This window comes from Haemaphysalis longicornis, unplaced genomic scaffold, assembly GCF_048455015.1.
Source record: "Haemaphysalis longicornis isolate Haplotype H1 unplaced genomic scaffold, Haemaphysalis longicornis Haplotype H1 scaffold_5, whole genome shotgun sequence".
NCBI lineage: Eukaryota > Metazoa > Arthropoda > Arachnida > Ixodida > Ixodidae > Haemaphysalis > Haemaphysalis longicornis.
Genome location: NW_027526385.1, coordinates 15,141,168 through 15,164,471, shown reverse-complemented (window position 1 = coordinate 15,164,471; position 23,304 = coordinate 15,141,168). Strand labels below are relative to the sequence as shown.

Here is a 23,304-nt window from a genome sequence, read left to right as displayed (position 1 = left end):
AAGTTTCCCCGGCCACTGATGGCACAATATTCTCAGAGTGTTAAGAGCAGTGTGCGCTTAATGCCAACACTGCTGTAGCTTTGCTACTCCTCATAGATCCTTACAAAGTGTTTACTCAGGAGTTACTTAATGTAACACAAAGTATTTTCACACAGATAATATTGACGGTGAAAGCTTGCTTCGCACTCAATTTGAAGTTGAGCCTGTTGCCTTATAAGGATTTACAGCCATGGAAACTGTCACAATGAAAAGCATGGGTTGTAACTTTTGATAGACAGTTACACAAAAACTTGATAGTTCTGCAAGTTATTTTTGCAGTGTTCGTGCACAGACGCCTTGCACTGTGCAAATTATCAATTTCCTCCAATGGTTTTACTAGGTTCTTGAGAGTTTGAATTTTTGACCTGGAAAGCTTTGGGTGGCATGCTTGTAATGATTCCCATGCTCTTCTGACTCGCTGTACAAATCTACGAGGGCCATTGCACCAAGCTCAACTAAGCAAAAATTTTCATAAAACCTTTATTTTGATGAAAACCTGTAGCACCATAAACAATGGTAATCCAGCACAGCGTCAAATTTTGAAGGCCGCTACTCGCTCAAAGTCGATCACAATTTTCTTCGCCTCTGGAACATGCTGCCTGCAATTAAAAGAACAAATCCCCACACATCTCACTGACCTGTTTCTAGCGCCACATTTGTTTACCATTTCGACTAACATAAAATTGCAAGTAAAAAAATCTTTTAACAAGACATGCACCTTTCAGAAGTTTGTACTTTCGATACTCCCACTTCAACTTGCCGAAACGGTTGATTCAAAACGGTTGCACTTGACTTGTTAATCCCAACCTGGAAAGGCCTCCTACAATTTAGATGAATTAAGAATATATTCAAACAGGGGCCTGTAAATTTGGTTGAGTTAGGCAAAATTAAACGAAATTAGGCCAGGTTCAACCAACACGAGCCAACTATAGAATAATGTTTGCAATAAACAGCCCAGAGATGTTTTGCAGACCTGATGCCTGCTACAGACAGAAAATATCAAAATAAAAAAAAACATTGAGGCATTCTTTTTTTAAATGCACTCTATTACTCTTCAAACTCTGGTTGCCATGAACTATTTTGGAAATATTAATGCACTTGTTTTCTTGACTAGCAAGACAAACATCTTAAGGGGGGACACTGCACTTAAAAGAACTTTTATTTTCAAGTAAACTCTGTGAAACTTGTCAGCCTTGCTGCTTTTTCCGCACTGATTTCAAATATACCATTATTTTTTTAGTTGGTCAATTAGTTTCAAGGTAATTAGAGATAAATAGCCATTTTTGGTCAAATAATATGCAAAACAGTGTTGGTCATAAAACTGTAATTTTTATAGTTTCCAATACTATGAACCCTGATTTGATTGATTCATTGTAGGGTTTAACGCGCCGACGCAACGCAGGCAATGAGGCACGCCACAGTGGAGGGCCCCGGATTAATTTTGACCATCTGGGGATCTTTAACGTGCGGCGAAATCTCGTACACACAGGCGTTTTTGCTTTTCGCCTCCATCAGAAAAGTGGCCGTCGCAGCTGGAAATCGAACCCGCGACCTCGTGCTTAGCAGCACAACACCTTAGCCACTGAGCCACCGCGGCGGGTTACTACGAACCCTGGGGAATGCAATAGTTAAAGCAGTTTTTTGATGCATCACTTGGAACTAATTTTACAGCTTATTTACAAAAAAAGTTGCGAAAAAAATATCAATATCGAAATTTCTGTTAAGTTGTCGAAGAAAATGATAAAAAAGGAGTTGTGTATAACAAACCACCGGTAGTAGAAAAGAATTACAATAAACATTTTATAGGGAAACATTTCAAAAACACGCCCTAGAAGAAATGTCGACTTGCGTGGAACAGTTAGTCAGACTTAAAAAAAAATGTTAGTACGCGTGGTGCTGGTGCCATGTGGTGAAGGCCAACCTCCATCTCAAAATGTGCAATTTCGGGAGGTTCCATGGAAGAAATCTGGTGGTTGGACATTACCAGAGGCCCCAGTTTGCCCCCACATAACGTAAAAACATCTTGTCAATGACTGACTTTGAATTTGCAGCCAGCACAATATATCGGACAAACACGTGATGCGGTAAAATATGCATGAAGTTGAAAACGTAACTCCGCGGTTGATGCTTGTTGACGTTCACTGTCAGTTATCTCCCAAAACATAAAGTTGCGCTTTGTTATCATCTTATGACTCACTACTGTAGCCTTGCTTGCTGGAATGAGGTGCAATGTGCTAGAATACCCACCGCGGTGGCTCAGTGGCTAAGGCGTTGCGCTGCTGAGCACGAGGTCGCGGGTTCGATTCCCGGCCGCGGCGGCCGCTTTTCTGATGGAGGCGAAAAGCAAAAACGCCCGTGTGTACGAGATTTCGGCGCACGTTAAAGATCCCCAGGTGGTCAAAATTAATCCGGAGCCCTCCACTACGGCGCGCCTCATCGCCTGCGTTGCGTCGGCGCGTTAAACCCCACAATCAATCAATCAATGTGCTAGAATCGTGTGCTGCAAACTTTGGCCGAGTAGCTGTTGCGCGATAATAAAAATCAGCACTACGAGCCTCCTTTATTTCAGCGCCACCTAACATTTTTGAAATGAAACAGTACAAAACTTATTGGAGAGTCTGTCCAAATAGACAGTTCAACTAAGAAGCAACACTAGACCTCCGGAGAGACCTTCGTATGGAAACGAAACTGGAAGGGGAACAGCTGGCAGTGTGTAGGGCCGGTTTGAAGCGCTGTCCTCATCGGAACAGATATCTGGTGACTGGGTGTGATCTTTTGACTTGCATCTGAAGTTCTTATCGCAGAAATCGGGTTAGGGTTCAGTGAAATAAGGAGCAGCATGCTTTGTTCGGGGATCAGTCGCGGACGCTCAAGACGCCATGGCAGGTAGCCTTGAAGTTGGGTAACTGCGTAGTAGCGCTAAATATGAATTTCGCGATGAAGAAACGAAACCGAAAGTGTTTTAAAGTGTTCGCGAATGGTCCTGTGGTAAGTAGATCTACTACAACACAACCTAGAACAATGTGCGCAAAGGCAATAAAACTGCCTAAAATCATAAAGTAGCATTGCAAACAGGCACTGCTTGACATTATCAGCTGATTTCAGGGATTACTACTGTCAGAGTGCAAACCTGACGATTGAAAATCATTTTCCGATTCACCATTCATGCCCTGATAACAAAAACCAAACACTGATGCAGAATAATTACGAGTGGCACGCATTCTTTGTTTGTAGAAGTGGCGCAAGATGACACGCCCCTTTTCCACACCCAGGTGACGCAAATGCGTGTCAAAAATCACGTTTTTGTTGCAAAAATGAAAATAAAACTGATTTTGAAAGGGCAAGCAAGTTCTGAGCTAACTCCAAATAGCTTTACTTGTTCCAGCAACGCCTCGAACACTATGAAAAGGGGCTCGCAAGGTATCATTGAACGATCTTGAATAGGCATGGACGTCAAACGGGGGATACCAAATAAAGGTAGGGATGAAGTGGCGTAAAAGATGGGAAAAACAAACTTTATTCCCACAAGCGTCCATTGTATGAAGCGGAATGTATGCACCCAAGCGTTGTATAATCAGGGTTTTTCATGCCTTCTTTCTAAGGGGAGTTTGCCAGGACTGCGGTGATCTGTTGCAAGAAGCGGGTCATTGTAAAACTGGGGGACATATAATCGGGATTTCACTGCGGTTAGTCTACTGTGAAGGTTTGTTATCAAGCTTTTACTAATCCAATTTTGGCCTCAACTCTTTTCTTTAGGTTTGTGTTAGACATAAAATGCCCTTGGCAAACCCACATTTAAGACGCTTGTGCTTGCTGTGTGCAGGAACATTTGCAATGCAATTGTTTCTTCAACTCTTTCCTTACGGCGCCATAGGCCAACAGACACAAAGTTCCAATGATTTCAAACGTCCTGTGAAAGCTAAAAACAGCGCATTGTGGACAACTAATGCCATCTCGCGTAATTATCGGCAACTCCTTTTTCAATTTTATTATATTGTTTGTTTACACTTGGCCTGCATAGACAGTGTTGAGAACGAAATTTGAACCCGCGATAGCGGCAAGTTGCGCGAAAATGGCGTTCACTTCACGGCACGCTCCGCAAAAGCGGACAGCTGTGGCAGGGATGCTGATTTTTCTTACTACAGCAGCAGTGATGACTTCAGCAACGATGTGGGTTCGTCAGATTTTAGATCTGATGAAGACGTTCCCGTTCAAGGGCCTCATACTTCGATAAGTGCTGGGGATAAGGTTTGTTTTTGACTTGGCGCTGTATTTATAAACAAAATGTGCTTCTTATCTGACCACTGTGGTTTTACTTTCATGTGTAGGGTCTGAACAACGTGCAGCGGAGATATTTTGCTAAATACACCACACCGCATCACGTTATCACTTTCAAGATAGCCTGGCGCTCATGTCGGAGTAGCGCTGCGGAGCGAGTAACAACGCTTCTCAAGGGTGCTGGATTTTCTTCTGTTGTTTTGTTCCCATTGAAGTGATAAGAATTTTGTGTGAGAGCACAAACAGGTATGCTTGGATGCATATTTTAGAGAGACCAACCTACTCTCAAGTGGGTTCGTGGAGTGGCGCAGCCGTGAGGGCCGCTGGGTTGGCGGGCCTACAAAAATCCAAAACTTGGTGTAAAGTGTTGACGTATAAATTGAGTTGTAGCTTAGGAATGTAGAAACAACTTGCATATCTTAGAATACCTCAAATAATTTTTAGGCTCAGTATAATCACCTATATAAACTGTGCGTGTACATTCTTGTGCATTTTTTTTCTGTTTATTTGGTCCATAAACTCTAAATAATTGTGCCTATCGCAAAACTGCTGGTACGTGTTTGAAAGAGCAATCTATAAGCTACAATTTCTTGCATAGCAATGCTAAATGCTCCAAGCAGCTCAAGAGAAAAAAAATTTCTGGAAGCACTCAAAATCTGCCATTTTTTCACCTTAACAAGAGTTAAAATAGAAATTGATGCAGTGTTAGCACCGAAAAAGGCCCATGTGAGCAGAAGGTTCCAAAGCAGTGATAATAGCAAGTGTGGATGTTGCTACTTTCTCTTGTATGCATGTCGCATGCACTGTGAATGGTATCTGTTTTACCTTTGTTCATCTTACAATGACGAGAAGAAATTGTACCCCTGTGATACAAAAAACTGTGGTTGATTCCTCTGTGACAGGAATTCGTAAAACATGAAAGTGAAATGTGCAGCAAAATCTGCAGCTGAGCATGATTTGCAGGTCGGTGGCTGTCTTGTGGGTGTGCTTGGCGAGTGACGTCCTTCCGGCGGGTCACTTCGGCAAAGGTGCACTGGCGTCATTTCCGTGATAGATATGACGTCAGTGAAATCTTGGGGTATCGCAGCATAAAACACTTTCGTGTTAAAATATAAAATTTGAAAACGAACAACCGTAGGTATAACGTACTCTTTAGTACTAAACGTTGCTTCCCCACAAGAAGACCCTGTGCGCAGGAGTGCACCCATTACAGTCCACTTGCTTCGTCGTACTGGCGTCACTTCCGTGACAGATATGACGTCAGCGGAATCTTTGTGTATCCAGGAATAAAACACTTTCGTGTTAGAAGGTGTTACCAAAGAAGTGCCTGCTTTTCTCAAATATGCTAATTACTTACACTAACAAAGCGGCAAATGCAGGAAACTGCGGGGATCAGCACGAAAGAGATCAAGGCTCAAAAACAATTTACAGTGAATACTAAATACGGGAAAACCTCGCGATAACGGAATCCTGCGAGTGCAAGATTACCGCAGTAACAAAATATTTTCGGATCCCTGGCAAACGTCCATAGAAGCCCATGTACAGTCGAACACGAATATATCGAACACAGATATACCAAATTATTGTCCATATCGAACAGTCTGAACATCGCCTTCAAAATCCAATGCAAGAGTACAGCGCTATTGTATGTGTGTATCGAACTCCTAATCATGGGCACATTTGATATATAGAACACTGCGCTGCAAGTGCTCCTGCAAGTATGCTTTTCTCCTGATGGGGTGGATGCGATGAGGATGACGATTTCTTGCGGGTGCTGCCACGCTCGTTGAGGAGGAGGCGTCACCGCGTTGCTTTGATGGCCTTCAACACCTGCTGCTTGCACAGTAGCATAGGGGGCAGCCGCATGCCAGCGAGACCGTGGAGTCATTAGGAGCTAAGGCAAAAATGAAGGAAGGGAAACCGACCAGAAGCAATCGGATTCTGGCATTTTAGGGTGCAGCCCTTTGGCGGCCATCTCTGGGCTGAGCTGTGTCGTCGTCATACCTGAGTGAATGATGGCAATACTGAAAGAAAGCAAAGGAGGAGAGTGTCGCGAAATTTTGAGGGGAGAACGGATCGCTGTGGTGGCGCGAGGGCTCTCCAAAAGTGTGAGGTGGGGAAAGCAGGGGGGGGGGGGGGCAGCATGCTGTGCCCGCACGAGATGCTCGTCTAAGCGACGCTGGCGAAAACGTGAGGGGGGCGTGCGTGTGACGATGGTGTGCGTTTCCTGCCTAAGATGTGGGTCACGGTCCCTTCCTGAGACGCATTTCGCGCCCCCGACGCAGCAGCTCGTCATTGCTGTCGTCAACAGAACCCACCAGTGCGTACTACCTCAGTGCACTGCTGCTGCGCCCAAATATCACATTAGGGAGTATCGTAATCGCCAGCCAATTTTTTTTCCGTGTGTTTGAGCGGTTATCAGTGGTGGCTCGCACAGGGAGGCCTTGTAGTGTGGTGCATGTTTGTTTTGACTAAGGCACATATTTCAGAGCCGTAGTCATGGAATGAATAACGGAAGAATTTAGATTTAGTGACGAAAGCAGACATTATTCGACAGGTACAGGTCAGTGAAACAATGTCGGCTGCATTTCTCGCAGCATTTTTGAGCGCAATACTGCGCAGCAAACCTGACATAAAAATGAAGGGAAGGTAGCACAGCCACGGCCCGGCCGTTCTGGTGCATAGCGTGTGTTGCGTGTGCGTAGTGTGTGTTGCGCCGCTCCAGACGACAGGTGTTCTGCTACCGAAATCGACAGCACTGAGTCCCTCGAGAGTGAATTACGAGAGCTGTCAGCATTCCCACGCGCCATTATGAATGACACAGTGCCACACGAGTTCGTACGTGCTGACGACAATGTGCAGGCTGTGCGGACATCACCTGTGCCAAAGAAGCGAACCCTACTAGTGACCCTGGTAATGTTACGAACCGCCAACTGCAACCTAGCTCACATCAGTGTTCGCATTCGCCACTGTTGTTGCACAGTGTACAACGCCGGATTTCTCATTTGGATGGGGTTAGTAAGCTTGAAGACCTTCTGGTGAACTTTATGACGCAGAAGATTAAGCAAGTGAATCTCGCAGACTTTTTTTTGTGTTGAATAAAGTGCGATGGTCGTTGTGCTGTGGCTCAAATTTCCTGTGCTGTGAGGAACAAATAGGTAAGCAACTGTTGGTCGCAACCTTGAAAAGCTCTCTGTGATGCGTGGCGTTATCAGGTAATCTTCAGAGGGGCATACTTATATTTCGAATTATCAGTATATCGAACTATTTCGCGACCCCCTTGAGGTTTGATGTACAGTGTAGACTGCTTATAACGTATGCTGTGGGATCCGCTAAAGTCTGCACTGTGAGTGGTACCGCACTCTAAACAAAACATGTGCGAATCTAACCATGTTGCAAGCTACCTTTCATCGTTCTTTGTTTATCATTACTCAAACGAAGTCTTCTTAAAAACAGAGGTTTGGTCTTTATTGCATCCTGTTTTTATGCATCAGGCGCTGCTGCATGGCGTTACAAACCACAATGTTTTTATGTTTTGAGGAATCTGTGTTTCTTAGCAACGAGAAGAATGGATGCCGCAGAGAAGGAAGCAGCCCGGCTTATGCTGGTGAGACAATGTGATAAGAACGCAAGCCAGATTTTTTTTTTTTTTTTTCATCTGCGTTTGGTGTTTGCGATGCCGAAGGCGGTTGCATCAGCACAACACACGGGTAGTGGAAACCTCCGGCATCGCGGCTTGGCTCACTGTTTACAAATGTTCGCAAACAAATGTTTACAAATGTTCGCAAGCTTTTCTGCAAACAAATATGGCGGCGGCCATGCAAGTGCACTGTGCCAGAAGTTTACACAATTTGAATCATCAATAAAATGCATTTGAGCACTTTTTGGAAACCGTTAGCCTCAAACTGGTAAACAAAATGCTCACTTAACTTTCAACAAATTTTGTTAATGCGGGATCACCGTCCAGAAACCTTTTGTTGCCGAGAGAATATGAAATACAAGGGCTTCTACGGCCATTCGCCGGGGATCCGTAAATATTTCATTGCTGTGGGAATTCCGTTGCCATGGGATTTCAATATCGCGTGGTTTGAATGTACTAGGTTAACTGCTTTTATCAAAATAACGAGCCCTACCTTCCTATACAACTTGAAAGTAAAAATTTGTGTGCCATCTCCAGCACTTTTTTTACTTCATACCAAGAACTGCAAACGGTACCTTGCCCTGAATTTGCAAAGGTGGTTTTCGCGAAATGATATTTCCTAAGGCAAAGTGGCCTGAACAAACAAAAAACAAGGAGAAAGTAAGACCTGTTTGGCTTTCTAAGCATGCCCCAAAATAAAAAAAGAATTTCAGGAGCAAAATTTCTCATCAGTGATTTCACACAATGAAAGTTCAAAGACAAAGGCAACGGGGTTACGCCGCACCTGACGCTGATGCCAGCCTTGTCGAGGATGTGCTTGGAGGCGATGTACGTGGGCTGTTCGGGGTGCTTGTCGACCAGGAAGACCACCTGGCCGATGCCCGACTGGACGACCATCTTGGCGCACTCGTTGCACGGGAAGTGCGTCGTGTACAGCGTGCAGCCGCGCAGCTCAAAGCAGTTCCGGTTGAAGATGGCATTCATCTCCGCATGGCACACTGCACACAAACAAGGAGGGAAAAAATTAAAGCCGTTCCACTCAATGGCAAAGCTGTCGGAAGTGTAGAGCAGTGATTCGCCATAATGGGCTGCAGCGCCGTTATCCGCTCACTGCTGCATTTCAAATTTCCCGCCATCGCAGTGCTCGCGTGCCACTACCTGAAACTGCGCCAGTTCTTTTTGTGCTTGCTTTAATTTCGTATGCTGGAGCTGTTTTGCGCCAATTTGAACGCGCAATTTTTTCGTGCGTGGCTGGAGCCTTTCTGCGGCCTTTCGAACACGTCATTTTTTTTCTTGTGCAGCCCCTTTTTTTCGCTTACTATCGTAAAAACCAACCCAACGAGCATTCGTAACTAAATGAACACAGGGGGCTGCCGGTTATATACCCGGATTTTGGCTGAAATGCACCTGCAGTTTTCTTTGCACTAAACAACGGTGAGATGTATGACAAGCGCCAGCGGTTCACGAGGTTCGAACGGTTATGACTATTTAAACCGCGTGGTTTTCGAAGCCTCAGCGTGACTCCCTTCTGACGGTACACCAGGCTCTACTTGGGTCCGCTACCTCGCTGCGCTGCCTGATTTGGGCAGTCGCACAGGTTGTTAGCGAGCTATGACGACAAGGCAGGCCCATAAAGTGCTCTGCACTTAAAAATACGCCCTGGTTACAAACCTCTTCGCTAGGTAGTCGCAGTCCTGATGATGACGTGTAATTTTTTTACTACATATGTAGCTGCAATATTGTTATTTCGCCAAAACACTGCTGCGTTGTATATTGTTGTTAGCGGTTGTTGTTTTATTGTATTGTTGTTAGCGGTGGGGAGAAAAGTGTCCAGAGTAACTAGGCGGTAGGAGTGAGTGAAACGAAGGGGGGGGGAAGTGGTGTTGAATAAGTCGACTTTGTCAACTCATATGTGTCAACTCAGATCCCACTGCTAGCGCAGATTCCACTCTATCAGTTGGATTGATTTCCCGTAATTTCTTAAAAATATTGTCTCGCAGGTAAATAGGAATAGGCTTAATCAGACTGGTTTATTGGGGACGCACTTAAATCCGCAGAGGAAGAAAAAGTAATTTCGCTCTCTGCTGGGCGTCTCGCACAGAACCCACGCGCTCGGCCGTCTATGCCGACCTCATTCTGCACGTGGCGGCAATACCGGCGTGCACCTGTGGAACCAGCTTAGCTCTGGGGCGATTGGCGAGCATGCGGCTATATTCAACATGTGCAGACACAATTTGACCTTTGGCAAAAAAAAACAAAAAAAAACATTCCAGAGCTCATCACCATGCCTAATGAACGATATTTCCTCCTTTTTCTTGGGTTTAGCTTCTTTATCTCCTCCACTCAACTGCTGATTGCAGTTGAGTGGAGGAGAAACTGCTGATTTCTGTCTTTTACTAGTCTTGCGTGCGTGCGTGCGTGCATGCATTTCTGTACGTGTCTGCTCCGAGATGAGTGGTGGAAGTTGACGCGAGTTCACCGCTGCGTTTAAGCTGAAGGACATTTGAGTTTGGCGAGCAGAATGGGAATGTGGCGGCGCAACACCAGTTTGGCACTTCGCAGAAAAGTGCGCGGTACTGGCGAAGCCAGAAAGCTAAGCTGTGCGTGTGCAACCCCCCGGCAGATCGTTCCGTAGATGTCAAGCGGTGCACAACGAGTTGGAGAACAAAGTGGCGAAGTTCGTTCGGGAAGTTCGCTCACGATCGCTGCCGGTTACGGCGGAGGCCATCCTCTACAAATTGGTCGACCTCGCTCGCCAAGGCGGCCTCTCTAGGGAGGAGTTCAAGGGATCGAGATCGTGGGTCTGCCGTTTCACGAAACGGAAGGGATTTGCTCTTCGTCGGCGGACATCTGTCTGCCAGAAAGTGCAGGACACGTACAAAGAGAAGCTGATCAACTTTCAGCGATATGCGATTTGTCTGCGGGAGGGAAAAACGTTCCTTCGAACTCACAGCGATTCCGCGAGGAATGACCTCCCCCTTCAGCCGTTGGACGTTGCCCTGAACAAGCCGTTTAAGGACCGGCTTCGCGAACAGTGCAATGAGTGGATGGCCGGCGACAACGAAAAGACACGGGCCGGCTGCAAAGACCATCCCTCACGACCGTGCCAAGCTGGGTGTCCTCCTCTTGGCAATCGCTTCCCGACGACATGGTTGCACGAGCGTTTAGGAAGTGCTCCATCAGCTGCGTTGCTGATGGAGCACTGAAGATGGAGTCATCTCCATGGCACTGAAGATGACGCCCTGTGGGACGCTGACAGCGAGAAGCAGTCATCCTCGGATGACTCTGACAGCTCGGACGAGTGACTTCGGCAGGCATAGTGAGTGGCAGTGACGGACGGGCGTGGAAAATAACTACACATTGTGTGTGCGCTTCTCTGCCGAATTATTTTTTCTGTCAACTTTTCCCACCTCAAGGTAGGGGGTTGACCTATATACCGGGTCAACCTATATTCCGGTTTATACGGTACATGGTTTGCATACTCTTGAAGTTAAAAAAAATTATGTGGTTCATTACATCGGGGGTTTCATTACACTGAAGTTTGTTACATCGACGTCTAACTGTATATGCTCATTGCATGACGTATGCGATTAGATAAAAGCAAACTACCGGTAATAAAACATTTAGCTGAGGCTGGCATAACTTGGCTCACCGCAGGGCAATGGCGCAGTGCCTTTTGCTGGTTTATGACACGCAGTAAAAGAAAAAAAACGAAGACACCTTAGCAGCACAAACATTGCTTGTCTGAGCTGCGCTCAACACCTGACACTAAATGTGATTTTAAAGCAAAACTTTCCATGGCCAAGACTCTGTGTATTTTCATTCTGCATCTCAAAAAGTGCCTTGTTATAAAGCGAAATTTATCCAAGTGCATTTGAAGCACAAGCATTCCCTGGAGAAAGGCAATCATGTATGCACCCTTGTTTGCGTACTTGCTGGCTTACTTATAGTAGCTAGCTGCTGCCAAAAAGTCATCTGCCCGGGCAGAAAGTTCAACTCTACCAGCTAAGCAGGTGGCCCGAAACCAGACAGATGCTGTCTTCAATTCTGTGCTTCACTGATTTTGTTTCGTCGTGATAAAGGGGCTGTGTATAGTCCTAACACCTGGATGCCGGAGATGTCGAAAATTTCCAAAAGCGTGGGACATGTACAGACCCTCTACGCAAAGGTGCCAGGCCCCAGTTCCCCACCACAAACAAATATGTCTACCGCTCGGTTTCAGACCATCCACTGGGATTAAACAACACAAACAAAAGTCACAGCACGACATCCGACAAGAGTTCGTATCTTTGTTCTAAATTCTGCGTCTCCTCAGCTTCGCTGGTCATCCACCTTCACAGGGTGGAATTGCTTTTTTTTGTGAGATAGCTTATACACTCTAACTTCATTATAACGTAACAGGATACAACGAAGTAAATGAAATTCCTTTTGAAATCTCCTTAGAAGAACCATGCATTTGAAACCTCCTTGTAACGAAGTAAAATTGATCAGCCAATGGATGTAACGAACTACATTAGCCTCCCCCCTCTAAAAAAACCTGTCCACGGTGCGTAAAGCATTCCGCGGAGTTCGACACTTGTTCGGCGTGGCAGTTATAAAACTCTCGCGTTGACCTCATGGCCTTGCTCATCCATGCCGTGCGCGGCTGAGTGAGCCATCCTCCTCACTCAGCCACCGAGGCAGAGCTAGCGGGCGGGCGGGCAGGCGACGCCGGTGTTGGTGCAATGACGCGGCAGTTGTTGTGGCAAATGGCTTTTTTGCAACTACTGTATTTATTCGAAAATAGGTCGAGCACGAATATAGGTCGACCCCCTAAAAATTGAAGTCGCCGAAAAAAAAAAATAATATATTCGATTATAGGTCGACCCATACTTTTAAGAAAAAACTTGAGGAAACTTTTTAAAACTCCCATTTATTTACAACGCGGTCACCTCACTGGTTGGAGCCACACACTGCGTCGTCGTCGGAACTTGCGCCACATGCGCCGCAGTTCATTACCCACCCCCGCCCCCGACTGGCTTTGAAGGCTGAACGGCCAATCCTGCCTCGCAGCGCTAACTGTTGAGCTTTGGTCTGAATATCGCACGCTCCTCTTCCACGTGCAGCCAGAGTTTTTTCTCGAGAGCATCGTGCCTCCCAATTGTAGGGCCACGAAACGCACGACGCAGTCCCCTACAAGCAAAAAGTTCGTCCCGCTGTTTCCGCCATCCCCTGATCAGCTTTTCATTAACGTCTAACTCTCGCTGAGCGGCGCAGTTGTTCAAGTTCTCAGCAAACAGGATCACCCGCCGCTTAAAGTCCGACGTGACATCGCGAAATGCGCACGAGAAAAACGTTATGTGCGGAAATCACAACGAAGCAAACACAAAGAAAGCGCATGAAACGGAGAGCGGGAGATAGTAGAGACAGCGAGCGAAGCAGGCAACGCCGTTCCGTTCACGAGGTGGCTACGCTAGGTGGCGAAAGTCACCTTTACCCCCACCTCGCGCTAGCCGCTACCGCGGCTCCGAAGACACCAAGCCAAGCCAATCTGGCTCTCTAGCCAGTACGTCAGCTCGCTCGTGTCCGGTTCGGCCGCAGGTAATGCGCGATAGCCGGCAGTGACTGTGGGTGGTTTTCTTAGGCTGATTGTTTTGTTATTTTTTCCTTTATTTTCTTGCCTGTCTTTGTTCTAGATGCTCCGCGCTGCCGCCTCAAATTGAGGAGCGCCGGGCGCGACGGAGAAACGGATCGCTCGGTGCGCTCGCCATTTTTGATCACGACTATAGGTCGAGGTTCTTCGGTCACGATTATAGGTCGATCCTCAATTTTTAAGCACATTTTCGGAAAAAAAAGGTCGACCTATATTCGAATAAATACGGTAGTTCAACGCCGATGCCGACGCAGTCACTACGGAGGACCCGATCGACCATGCTACTGTAGTAGATGTCACTGGACAAACCGATGCAAGCGACAAAGACGCTGTGGTCTCCAATGCACACACATCCGACGTGCTAACGTCATCGCAGGCACTCGATGCGGTTGATCTTCTACGCTATTTCTTCGGCACCAATAGCGACGACCAAAACGGCATCAATGCGGTGACCACCACTGAAAAGGAGTCTCGCTTGCGATGTCCAAAACAAAAGTGCATCACGGATGTTTTCTAGCTATGTCTAGCGGACAATAAAATAGGCAGTGTGTGCATTGAGCAACCAATATATTTGCCTTCTTTTCAATTTCGGTCACATAAGTGATCCTGTAGAGGTGCAGGGGACCACGAGGCAGTTTTCTTCTTTGCATGCTTATAGTTGCGCACCGAAGTGAGCATACATTGCCGCGAACTGTTATAATTGATATAATGAAATAATTACGGCTCCCCTTCAAGTTTGTTATGACGAGCTTTGAGTGCACCTCACACACGCACACACACACACACACAAAAATAAAACAGTCAACTTTCACTAGTGTTCACTCTCAAAGTGTTCTTGCATGTTCATTTATACCCAATATATTTTGCAGCAGACCGAGGCCAACATTGCTGGGGCTGCAAATGAGCCAGCAGGCCGGCTGAGGCAGTGCGAAACTCACCGTACATGTACTTTGTGTCGACGGGGGAGTCGCCAGACTTCCCCCACGGCATGTCGTCATCGCTGAGACCATTGGGCATCCCGTTGTAGCCCGCACCCACGATGCGGTTGTCAGCATTCACAATCACACAGCCCACCTGCGGCAGTACATGTGCAATAAAGAGGGTCATTTGACACGTTACTTAAATTTTTACGAGATGGCGCCACAATTTCGGTGCTGGGGTCGTGTGTGGCAAGCATCACCCTTTAAGTCCAGATCAGGCGAGATATTAACTGTGAATAAGTCCTTATTTCTGTCTGAAATCTGTGTGAAGTGAGCGTGTCAGCAAATTGCCACAAACATGGGAACAGGCAAGCTCCGTGCAGTGGTAAAACACTTTTTCTAAGGAAGTTGGTGCCTGCACAGACGAAAGCCGTGTTTGGTGAACTGTGCACCAACAGTGAAAACTGCTTTTAGGACGAATCAATCCAAACGTGGCCGGAGAACCACTCCAGACCACGGAACAGGAATATATAGGTGGGAAAAACAGTTCGTTGCGGCAAGCGTGGGCGAGCGACCAGATAATATCTCAATGCAAACCAAGGCGGACTGCAAAGCTTCGTAGCTGTGACGGCGAAGGAGAGGATAGCGGCACCTGATGGATGTAATGGTAGCGGCCGCAATTCATTCCGTGTCCGCGCAGTGAAATGCCGATCGTGGCAACCGCGCGGTTTCTTCACCTACGGCAGATGCCGCTAGCCTAACCCGTGACGAACACTTGTGACATTATCTGGTTGCGCTAGGAAGCCTCCTTTCCCCTCCTGTCTAGTTCTTGCTCCATGCTCCAGACGAAGCACACACCGGTTACCACTGTGAACATAGTAGAAAAAGTTGAGGTTACCACTGAGGTTGAGGTTACCACTGCGAACATAGAAGAAAAATTAGTAATATTCTTATGCAATGCCACAAATAACAGTGCGCAAAACTGCCAATGCCATGCACATCTCTAAGGACACACAGTTGAGGTTACCACTGCGAACATCTTAGAAAAAACTAGCAAAATTCTCATGCTATGCCATGAATAACAGTGTGCAAAACTACCAATACAGTAGAAACTCGTTACAACAGATCTGCTTACAACAGATATTTGGATACAACATACTGATTTTCAATGCTTGGTTGGTCTTCCTATCTGTGCCATTGATTAAACTTCCTTTACTGCAGATTCTGTTACAGCATACATTCGGATATAACAGACCAGTTTGAAAGGTTAACAAGTCCACCTTTGCATCTCTACAGCAGACTTTTCAAGTGCAGGCAACCATTCATTTGTTACGTATGTCTTCAGTTTTTGTGTTGCTACCTCACAGTTGTGATCAAATGAAAGCAATTTGAAGCAATTAAAAATAATTGTGAATTAGTAGAAGTGAAACTTCTTGCATCCACTTGCAGTATGCATAGGTGCGATGTCCTGGGAATCAAGTAATAGGATTTAGAATTTCAGTGCTATAGTGCAACAGATAAGATCATTATATGAAAGTTACCTTCATTAAAACAAAAAAATATATGCCCTCATACATTATAGATGGCTAAATCTCCAAGCTTAGCAATGAGATCTTTACTTGCATTTCATTTATATTCATGTGAAGACAATGGAAATGCAAGTGTAGGTTGAAGACGTGAAAGAGAGAAATAATAGTATGAGTGAATCAAAAGTTTGACGGGGTGCCATACAACAGCTGCCCAGCAAATGTAAGAGTCATGCACGTCATTTTGTGACGTGTTTCATAGTGTCACAAGAGGATGAAACTGCTGAAAAACCCAATTCACCCTGAAGGTCTGTTGGCCTAAAATACCAAGCTGTTTAATTCATAACTTAATCTCGAGAAATGACCAGCTTGGTCTTTTATTTGTTTTTAAATGTTGAAAAGTCCATACTCTTGTTATAACAGACTTTATCCATGATTCTGTAAAAGTCTGTAGTCACAGTATTTGGATTGTCCATACTTCTTTTATAGCAGACTGAAATCATGATCACTATCATGGTCTGTTGTAACGAGGTTATACTGTACCATGCACATCTCTATGGAAAGAGTACGGAAAATCATGCAAGAAGAAAAGCGGAAGAAAAAATTACACGTGCAATGCCTGCCGCAATCGTTGATTATGGCTGGAAAGAGCATGCAAAGGGGCTTTCTGTGTAGTGTCTGGCAATGCTTCATTGCAATACACAGGAAGTTCTGTATCTACTTGTGACTGTGAATGGACACGGATTCTCCACCACAGCTATGAGTCGAAGCGAAGCACCAGGCAGAAGAGCTCCATAGAAAGCTAAGACTAATTGTCAGCTAAGAAGGTGATAGTCATTTTTTTTTAAGGAGAAGGGAAGCAGGCAGCGCCAAAGAATTGTAATCATTGCTGACCGCTCGCAGAGCGGCAAAAGAAATCCCATGAACCTGTTATGTCACTGCAAAGTTTGAAAAACCCGCTAGAAAAAAAAATAGCTTAGACTGCCACACGATAGTGTTCTATCACTAAGACAACGCACAATCTTGGCATTATTTGACTATCTCAATGACATCGGCGTCGCTGAGCTGATATAGGACCAGACCATTCTTGCACTGTACAACCGCCCATAGACTTTTCACGTGTCGCACTGACGGACCCCAACGCACACGCTTCCTCCTTTTTTTTTTCACTTCTTTTATTTTCTCCTTTCTTCTCTCTCTTCCACCTTTCTTCCTATTGCAACTTTTTTTCCCTCCTCCCGTACCCCGCAGAGTAGCATGTCGGCGTCAACATGCCGGCAGACCTCTCTGCTTTCCTCTAATAAAGAGCTTTCTCTCTCTCTCTCTCTCTCTAATTCCACCCCCACAAAATGGCAGAAAATTGGCTTTCAACTGGTTTCACATGCCCCGTATTATCCACATTTTGTTCCTTTCAAATTCTTTTTGTTTTTAAACTTGAAAATTTCGTTCAGCGAGAGAAAAGTTTCGTCCAGCCTAGATGCGACTACCTCTGTGAATGCGTATTTCGCCGCACTTGTCAGTTCCTACTTTGGGAAAAGATTACAAACTTGGAAGCTAGGATGTGTAGCCCGCATTGAAGACTACCGCACAAACAAAAGATTAGGAGGTTGGCCTATACATAGGCCAACCTCCTAGCTTTAAGTGAAGAAAGCTGTCAAAACACATGCTGCAGGAAAGCTCGCCGGCAACAGTATCTTCTTTACATTCTACCAATCCTCATCCATCACTGGCCCTCCAATCAGTTCAAAAACAGCTGTGCTAGGTCTGGGAAACCGCAAACAAAGGGTCAAGGACAGTATCCCGGTGAATAACGCCTTGGCTGGTTCATCCACAGGCTTGTTTGCTACTATGATTGAAGTCTCAGCAATGGCATTACAATGGTGAAAGACAGTTCACCGAGAGAGTACATTCAAATACTGATTGTACTGCTTCATTGCCCGTATAAGAACCACAGGTAGCCTCAGCTTCTGATCTGACACCAACCAACAACACTGCCACAATTTCAAAAAAAAAAACCCTAGCCCATGGCAAACATATCCGAGCTGCCTTTTCTAGCCAGTTCCATTTGAGTCATGTGGAATGTGCCTGATTCTTGGCAAGATTTTAACCATGTTAAAGAAGCTGAGGAGCACTAGCACCATGTCTGGAACATTAAAACGCGCTTGCTTATGCAGTATGTCGTTCGGAAATGACTGTTTTTGCTTTGTTGTGTGTGTTTTCTTCTAGAAATGGTTGGTGTAGCCATTTGATTGATTGATTGACTGATTGATTGCGGGGTTTTACACGCCAACTCTACACAGACGGTGAGGCCCGCCGTAGTGGGGGGCTCTGGATTACCGTAATTACCCGATTCTAATGCGCCCCCAATTCTAACGCGCACCCGAGTTTCCTGGCAAAACGAAAAAACTTGCACCTCCGATTGTAACGCGCACGGAACTTTGTGAGCAAGAAAAACAAGTGCGAGAGAAATGGGCGATTTATTTCCGGAAGTAATCTCACTCATCTCACTCCTCATTGCTCTCCGCTGAACATCTCGTCCTCGGTGCCGTCAAGCATGTTCGCGATGCCACACTTCTGAACGAAAGTTCAACCATGGTCGATGGGATCGTGGCCCACGCCTCGCACGCCCATCCCGCGAGCTTCTCCAGAGGCGCACGCTTCAGCCAACCGCTCGTTTTGAACGCGTGAGAGCCGCTGCTGCCATTGCTGTTATCAAGCACGCAAGTGGAATGATTTGACGATTTGTGTGAACGCCGATAGAAAAGCCTAGGCGCCTATGCTCCCTTTGCCGAAAAATCGTTGCTAAAAGCTTTGGCTTGGCGCCTTCTTGAGATGACGATGGCGATGGGTGGGACGAAATTTCCGCTGTTCTGGCAGTTTCGGTTTCGTATCCGATTCTAACGCGCATGCGATTTTTCGACCTATTGTTTCCTGAAAAAAAGTGCCCGTTAGAATCGGGTAAGTACGGTAATTTTAACCACCTGGAGATCTTTAACGTGCGCCAAAATATCCAACACGTGGGCGTTTTCGCTTATCGGCTTCATCAGAAAAGCAACCGTCGCAACCGGGAAATGAACCGGGAAATGAACCAGCAGCACAATGCCTTAGACACTGAGCCACCGCGGCCGGTGGCCTAGTCGTTTATTTGTACAGTACTTGCACAACATTTAACCGATGCGTTTAAACTTATCTTTATGATACAATTATTTCTGTAGACATTATTTGTCGGCCTATTGTTATCAAACTTTTTCATAAAAGAGCCCATTGTCATATTGTGCTTTTTTACCTATAACTGCACTGTACTTCAACAGTCTTCACTGAGCTGCCAATTTGGCTCCCTGCCACAAACAAGGTGTGGCGACAGCTTTTAATGCGTAGCTTTCTTTGCTTAGTAGCCCCAAAGCCAGGAGCGTGTAGCGCCCTGCATTTCCACAAAAATGCAGATTTCACGAAAGTTCCAAATGTAATCGTTAGAATAACGTAAATGTAGATAATTGGTCTAACGAAATTTTGAAGAACTAAAAAATAACGAAAATATAAAAAAATTACGGAGAATGTCAAAACGTATACCCATTTCCACAATAATGCAAATTTCACGAAAGTTTCACCTGCAATCATTATAATTGCGTAAATGGAGATAATTGGTTGAACGAAATTGTGAAAAACTAAAAAACAAAAGAAATATAAAATAATTATGGAAAATGGCGAACCGTGTAACACCCTGCATTTCTACAATACTGCAGATTTCGCGAAAGTTCCAATTGTAATAGTTAGAATACCGTAAATGGAGATACTAATTAGTTGAGTGAAATCTTACTAGGGAGACCAACCCGTTGAGCAAATTTTCGCTCCGCCCACCACAAACCACCGTGCGCAGACCTGTGTGTTGGGGTCCTTGCTTCGCATCGCCGCCAAGCACGCAGAAGACATGAAGTAGTCTGGCCAGGATAAGTAGTCGCGGCGCTTTGTTTGGCTTAGGCGGCAGCTCTGCTCGGAGATCTGCAGAAGGCGGGCTGTGCATTCGCTCCTGCAAACGTCCAACATCCAAGGCAATAAGTAGCGATTTTATTACAGAAAAATGACATACACCTTCCTCCAATTTAAGGGGGCAGATGGATCTTCGGGGCCGAAAAAATGGTAAAAAAATAGATTTCTGGATAATTGCATTTGTGGCATCCACGGCCATTTTTCTACAAGTCTGCAAATTTCCTCATCATAAGGCACCATATTTGATTGTAAATAGCATTTTAAAGTGCACTCTACAGATCAGTTTGCACAGAATTTGCTTGCATTTTGCCCACGGATATCTCGGCACCTAGAGCAGGTACAACTGTAATTTTTTTTGCTTTTGATACCTAAATGTGTGGTGAATACATGAATACAATGTTGTAAACAAATTTTTGAAATGGAGGCCTTGGAAAATTATTATTGTGTTCAATTGATACCACCTGTGAGCTACTTGAAGTTCAGAGTGTTGTAAATGACCAAAAAGAGCTAAATAAAAAGAAATCCTTCCAAATATGTATTATTTAGTCACTTGTCTGCCTAGCCACCGGGTAATCACCATTCTGTATGCAGTGCTTATTTTGTAATTGTGACCTAAAATAATGGCAATTAATCATTATTTATCTCCAAAATTATCAACCTGCAAGAAACGTAATTGCAGATTTGAAATCAGCACAATAAACTCCATAATGCTGTGCAGTTTCATTAAAATTGGTTGGTAAATAAAAAAAACAGCTCTAAGACCAGTCTGCCCCCTTAAAAAAATGCTGTCAAATTCTGGGGGGGTTTACATTTTGAAGCTACACCAGGGCTATAAGGCGTGCCGTAGTACAGTGCTTCAGATTATTTCATCCACCTGGGGATCTTTGACCCATATTGAAATCTCGGCCCACATGCACTTTTGTTTGTCGCCTCCATCGGAAAAATGGCAGCTCGATCCAAGAAAAAATTTCATGTCATTAAGATACGTTAGTCCTTATAGCTGAGCATCATTATGACCACTTCATCACTGATGGAAAGACGACTCAATTTTGTGCCTCTTACAAATAACAGTGAAGAATAATAGACTGTAAAACTACAAGGACACTGTTGCTCTCAATCTCTCCCTTCATGAAGTTCAGCGTCCTGTCAGCTGCCCCTGAGCTAAGCGGCAGTTTCAAAGGTCTTCGAACCAATTGCCTATCAGGTGCCTCATTGTAAGTACAGTAATCTCTTGTTACCTCGAAGTCATAAAATCCGCTAAAAATTTTGAGAGGAGTGGAGTTTCGGGTTAGGCGAAATGCTGAAAATTTGCGGCCAGGTCACTGAAACAAGAGCTACAGTGCTCGTAAAAAAAGCTCCACTGCACAGGGGTGCTTTCGTTATAAAGGTAAAATAATTTGAACGAAAAATTAATGCTTATTTTTGCGGAAGAAAGAACTGCATGATGCTTGCCTGTTTCGCGTCTGCGTATGGTCCCAGAAAAGCTTTTCAAGCTGCTCAATGCATCATATCAAATGTTGGTCACCACCGCTACATTCTACCTGGTTGCGAAGCAGGCACAAGATGTTTTTTTTTTTATTTTTGCCATTGTAGGGACTTCTGGAAACTCCTGGTCATTTACATGATCATGTGTGTCGTCCACAGCTATCTCAACGATGTCGGCGTCGGACAGCATTGCGGTAACGGGAACATCGGCCTCTAACGGCGTGTACTCCGCGTAAATTTGCCATTCATGGCCGCTTTCAGGGCGTTGTTTGGAACTAAGCATTCGGACAGAGACATTATCAGTTGTTGACAGCAGATTTTGCCTTGCGTCCTCTCGGTCAACATTTTGAGATATCTGTGGTCCCCCGATGAAACGTTTCGAGATAAAGGGGGACGAATACGTAGCGCCTACGGGAGGTAAATGCATGGCGAGAAAAAAATTTCGATTAAACCGATATTTCGAGATAGCCGAGTTCACATTAACGAGGTAGTTGAACACTCCCTTTGCCCTATGTACAGTGGTACATACGGCAAAGTGAGTGTTCAACTGTCAATTGAAATTTGTTGGGTAGCAGAGGCACCAGCAGTGTGCAGTAGCTTATGAACCCACCTATCACCTGCCATCCTACGCTATAATCTTCTCCATCCATTGTAAAGAAGTGTAAACACTGAACTCTTTCTCATGCATGAACCACACTATGCATTAGGAAACTCCGGGGTTGAACCACATCGGCAAACTGACTGCAAATCTTGCCTAGCAATGTCCTTTCACTGCACTGCTCTGAACTATTTTCCTAGTCCCCATCATATTCCCCTGTGCTTTTGATATTTTGTTACCTTCTATCTCACCGTCAATTTTACAATGCAAGCATTACGGCCTCGTCTCACATGAGACGCGTGATCACAGTCCCATTAATCAGTGCGTTTCACATCGATAAAAACGTGAGAGAAAACACCAGTTTTTCATTAATGGTATTAAGGCAGCAATCTTTTTGCCTACATTCAGTCCAGGCTTCATATGGCGCTGTCCGTCTGGATGACTTTCCCCCGTGACAGACATCACCCCGTGCACGCACTGTCACACTAAACATACCGTTATTACAACTCTCCAGAATGTCCACACTTATCATTTACATAATGATGTACTGGCCTACCGCAACGACAGCTCAGTGGTCCCATTTCGTGAAGTTTAGGCGGGTGGCGTGAACCACGGATCAACCGGCCAATATAGCTTAACAAATCGCTGTTGCGAATCGCAGTCAGCACAGCACTGTTTGAAAGCACTCACAGTTCTTCCACAAGCCGTTCTTTCTCTGAATCTGCAGTTCCGTTCATTATACAACAGCTCTAAGCACTTGGAAATTGCCACGAATAAAGGGAGCTATGACTGAAATAGCGCGCTAAAAATAATCACGTTTCCACCATGCGTACTTGGCTCCGGATTTGGCTACTGTTGACTGGGCGGCTTACTCGTCTCCTCCTTTTTCGACTCATCCGCTAAACAAGTTTGCTTTCGGCATTCTTGGGGTGTAATTTGTTTTTTCTAGTTTTCGCTACCATGTCCCAAAACCATAGGAGATGTAGGCGAAAAGCGAAAACGCCTGTATGCTGGGATTTCAGGCCTAATTTTAAATCCCCAGGTGGTCAAAAACAAACCGCCGCCCTTCACTACGGCGTGCCCATGGCAAAGCTGTAGCTTCGGCGGCGAATCGGCGCGATAGACCCCGTAATGTAAAATGACGGATAGATACTTCGTATGACAGAATCTGAGGACACCTCAGAACTTGTGATCTGCCC

The 23,304-nt window shown here is 45.3% G+C and overlaps 1 protein-coding gene across 2 annotated transcripts; it reads right to left on the bottom strand.

The window, feature by feature from the left end:
• Positions 1–501: 501 nt before the first annotated feature.
• LOC144137900 (deoxycytidylate deaminase) lies at positions 502–22,963 on the bottom strand. 2 transcript variants are annotated; one of them, XM_077669920.1, is made up of 6 exons: positions 22,796–22,963; positions 19,915–20,062; positions 14,528–14,663; positions 8,742–8,955; positions 4,601–4,654; positions 502–638 (listed from the first exon to the last, which is right to left on the bottom strand). In XM_077669920.1, the coding sequence occupies exons 1-5, from the start codon at positions 22,840–22,842 to the stop codon at positions 4,603–4,605; spliced, it is 597 nt and encodes a 198-aa protein (XP_077526046.1). In that variant the 5' UTR covers positions 22,843–22,963; the 3' UTR covers positions 502–638; positions 4,601–4,602. The 2 variants fall into 2 exon arrangements, with proteins under 2 accessions (XP_077526046.1, XP_077526045.1); XM_077669919.1 differs by lacking the exon at positions 4,601–4,654 and having other exon boundaries at positions 22,796–22,962.
• Positions 22,964–23,304: the final 341 nt, after the last annotated feature.

Coding starts and splice junctions, on each gene's coding strand:
- LOC144137900 (XM_077669919.1), bottom strand. CDS start 22,842: ATGAACGGAACTGCAGATTCAGAGAAAGAACGGCTTGTGGAAGAACT. Junction 14,664..19,914: donor GCAAGGACCCCAACACACAG/GTCTGCGCACGG, acceptor GTACTGCCGCAG/GTGGGCTGTGTGATTGTGAA. Junction 8,956..14,527: donor CGACACAAAGTACATGTACG/GTGAGTTTCGCA, acceptor GTTTGTGTGCAG/TGTGCCATGCGGAGATGAAT.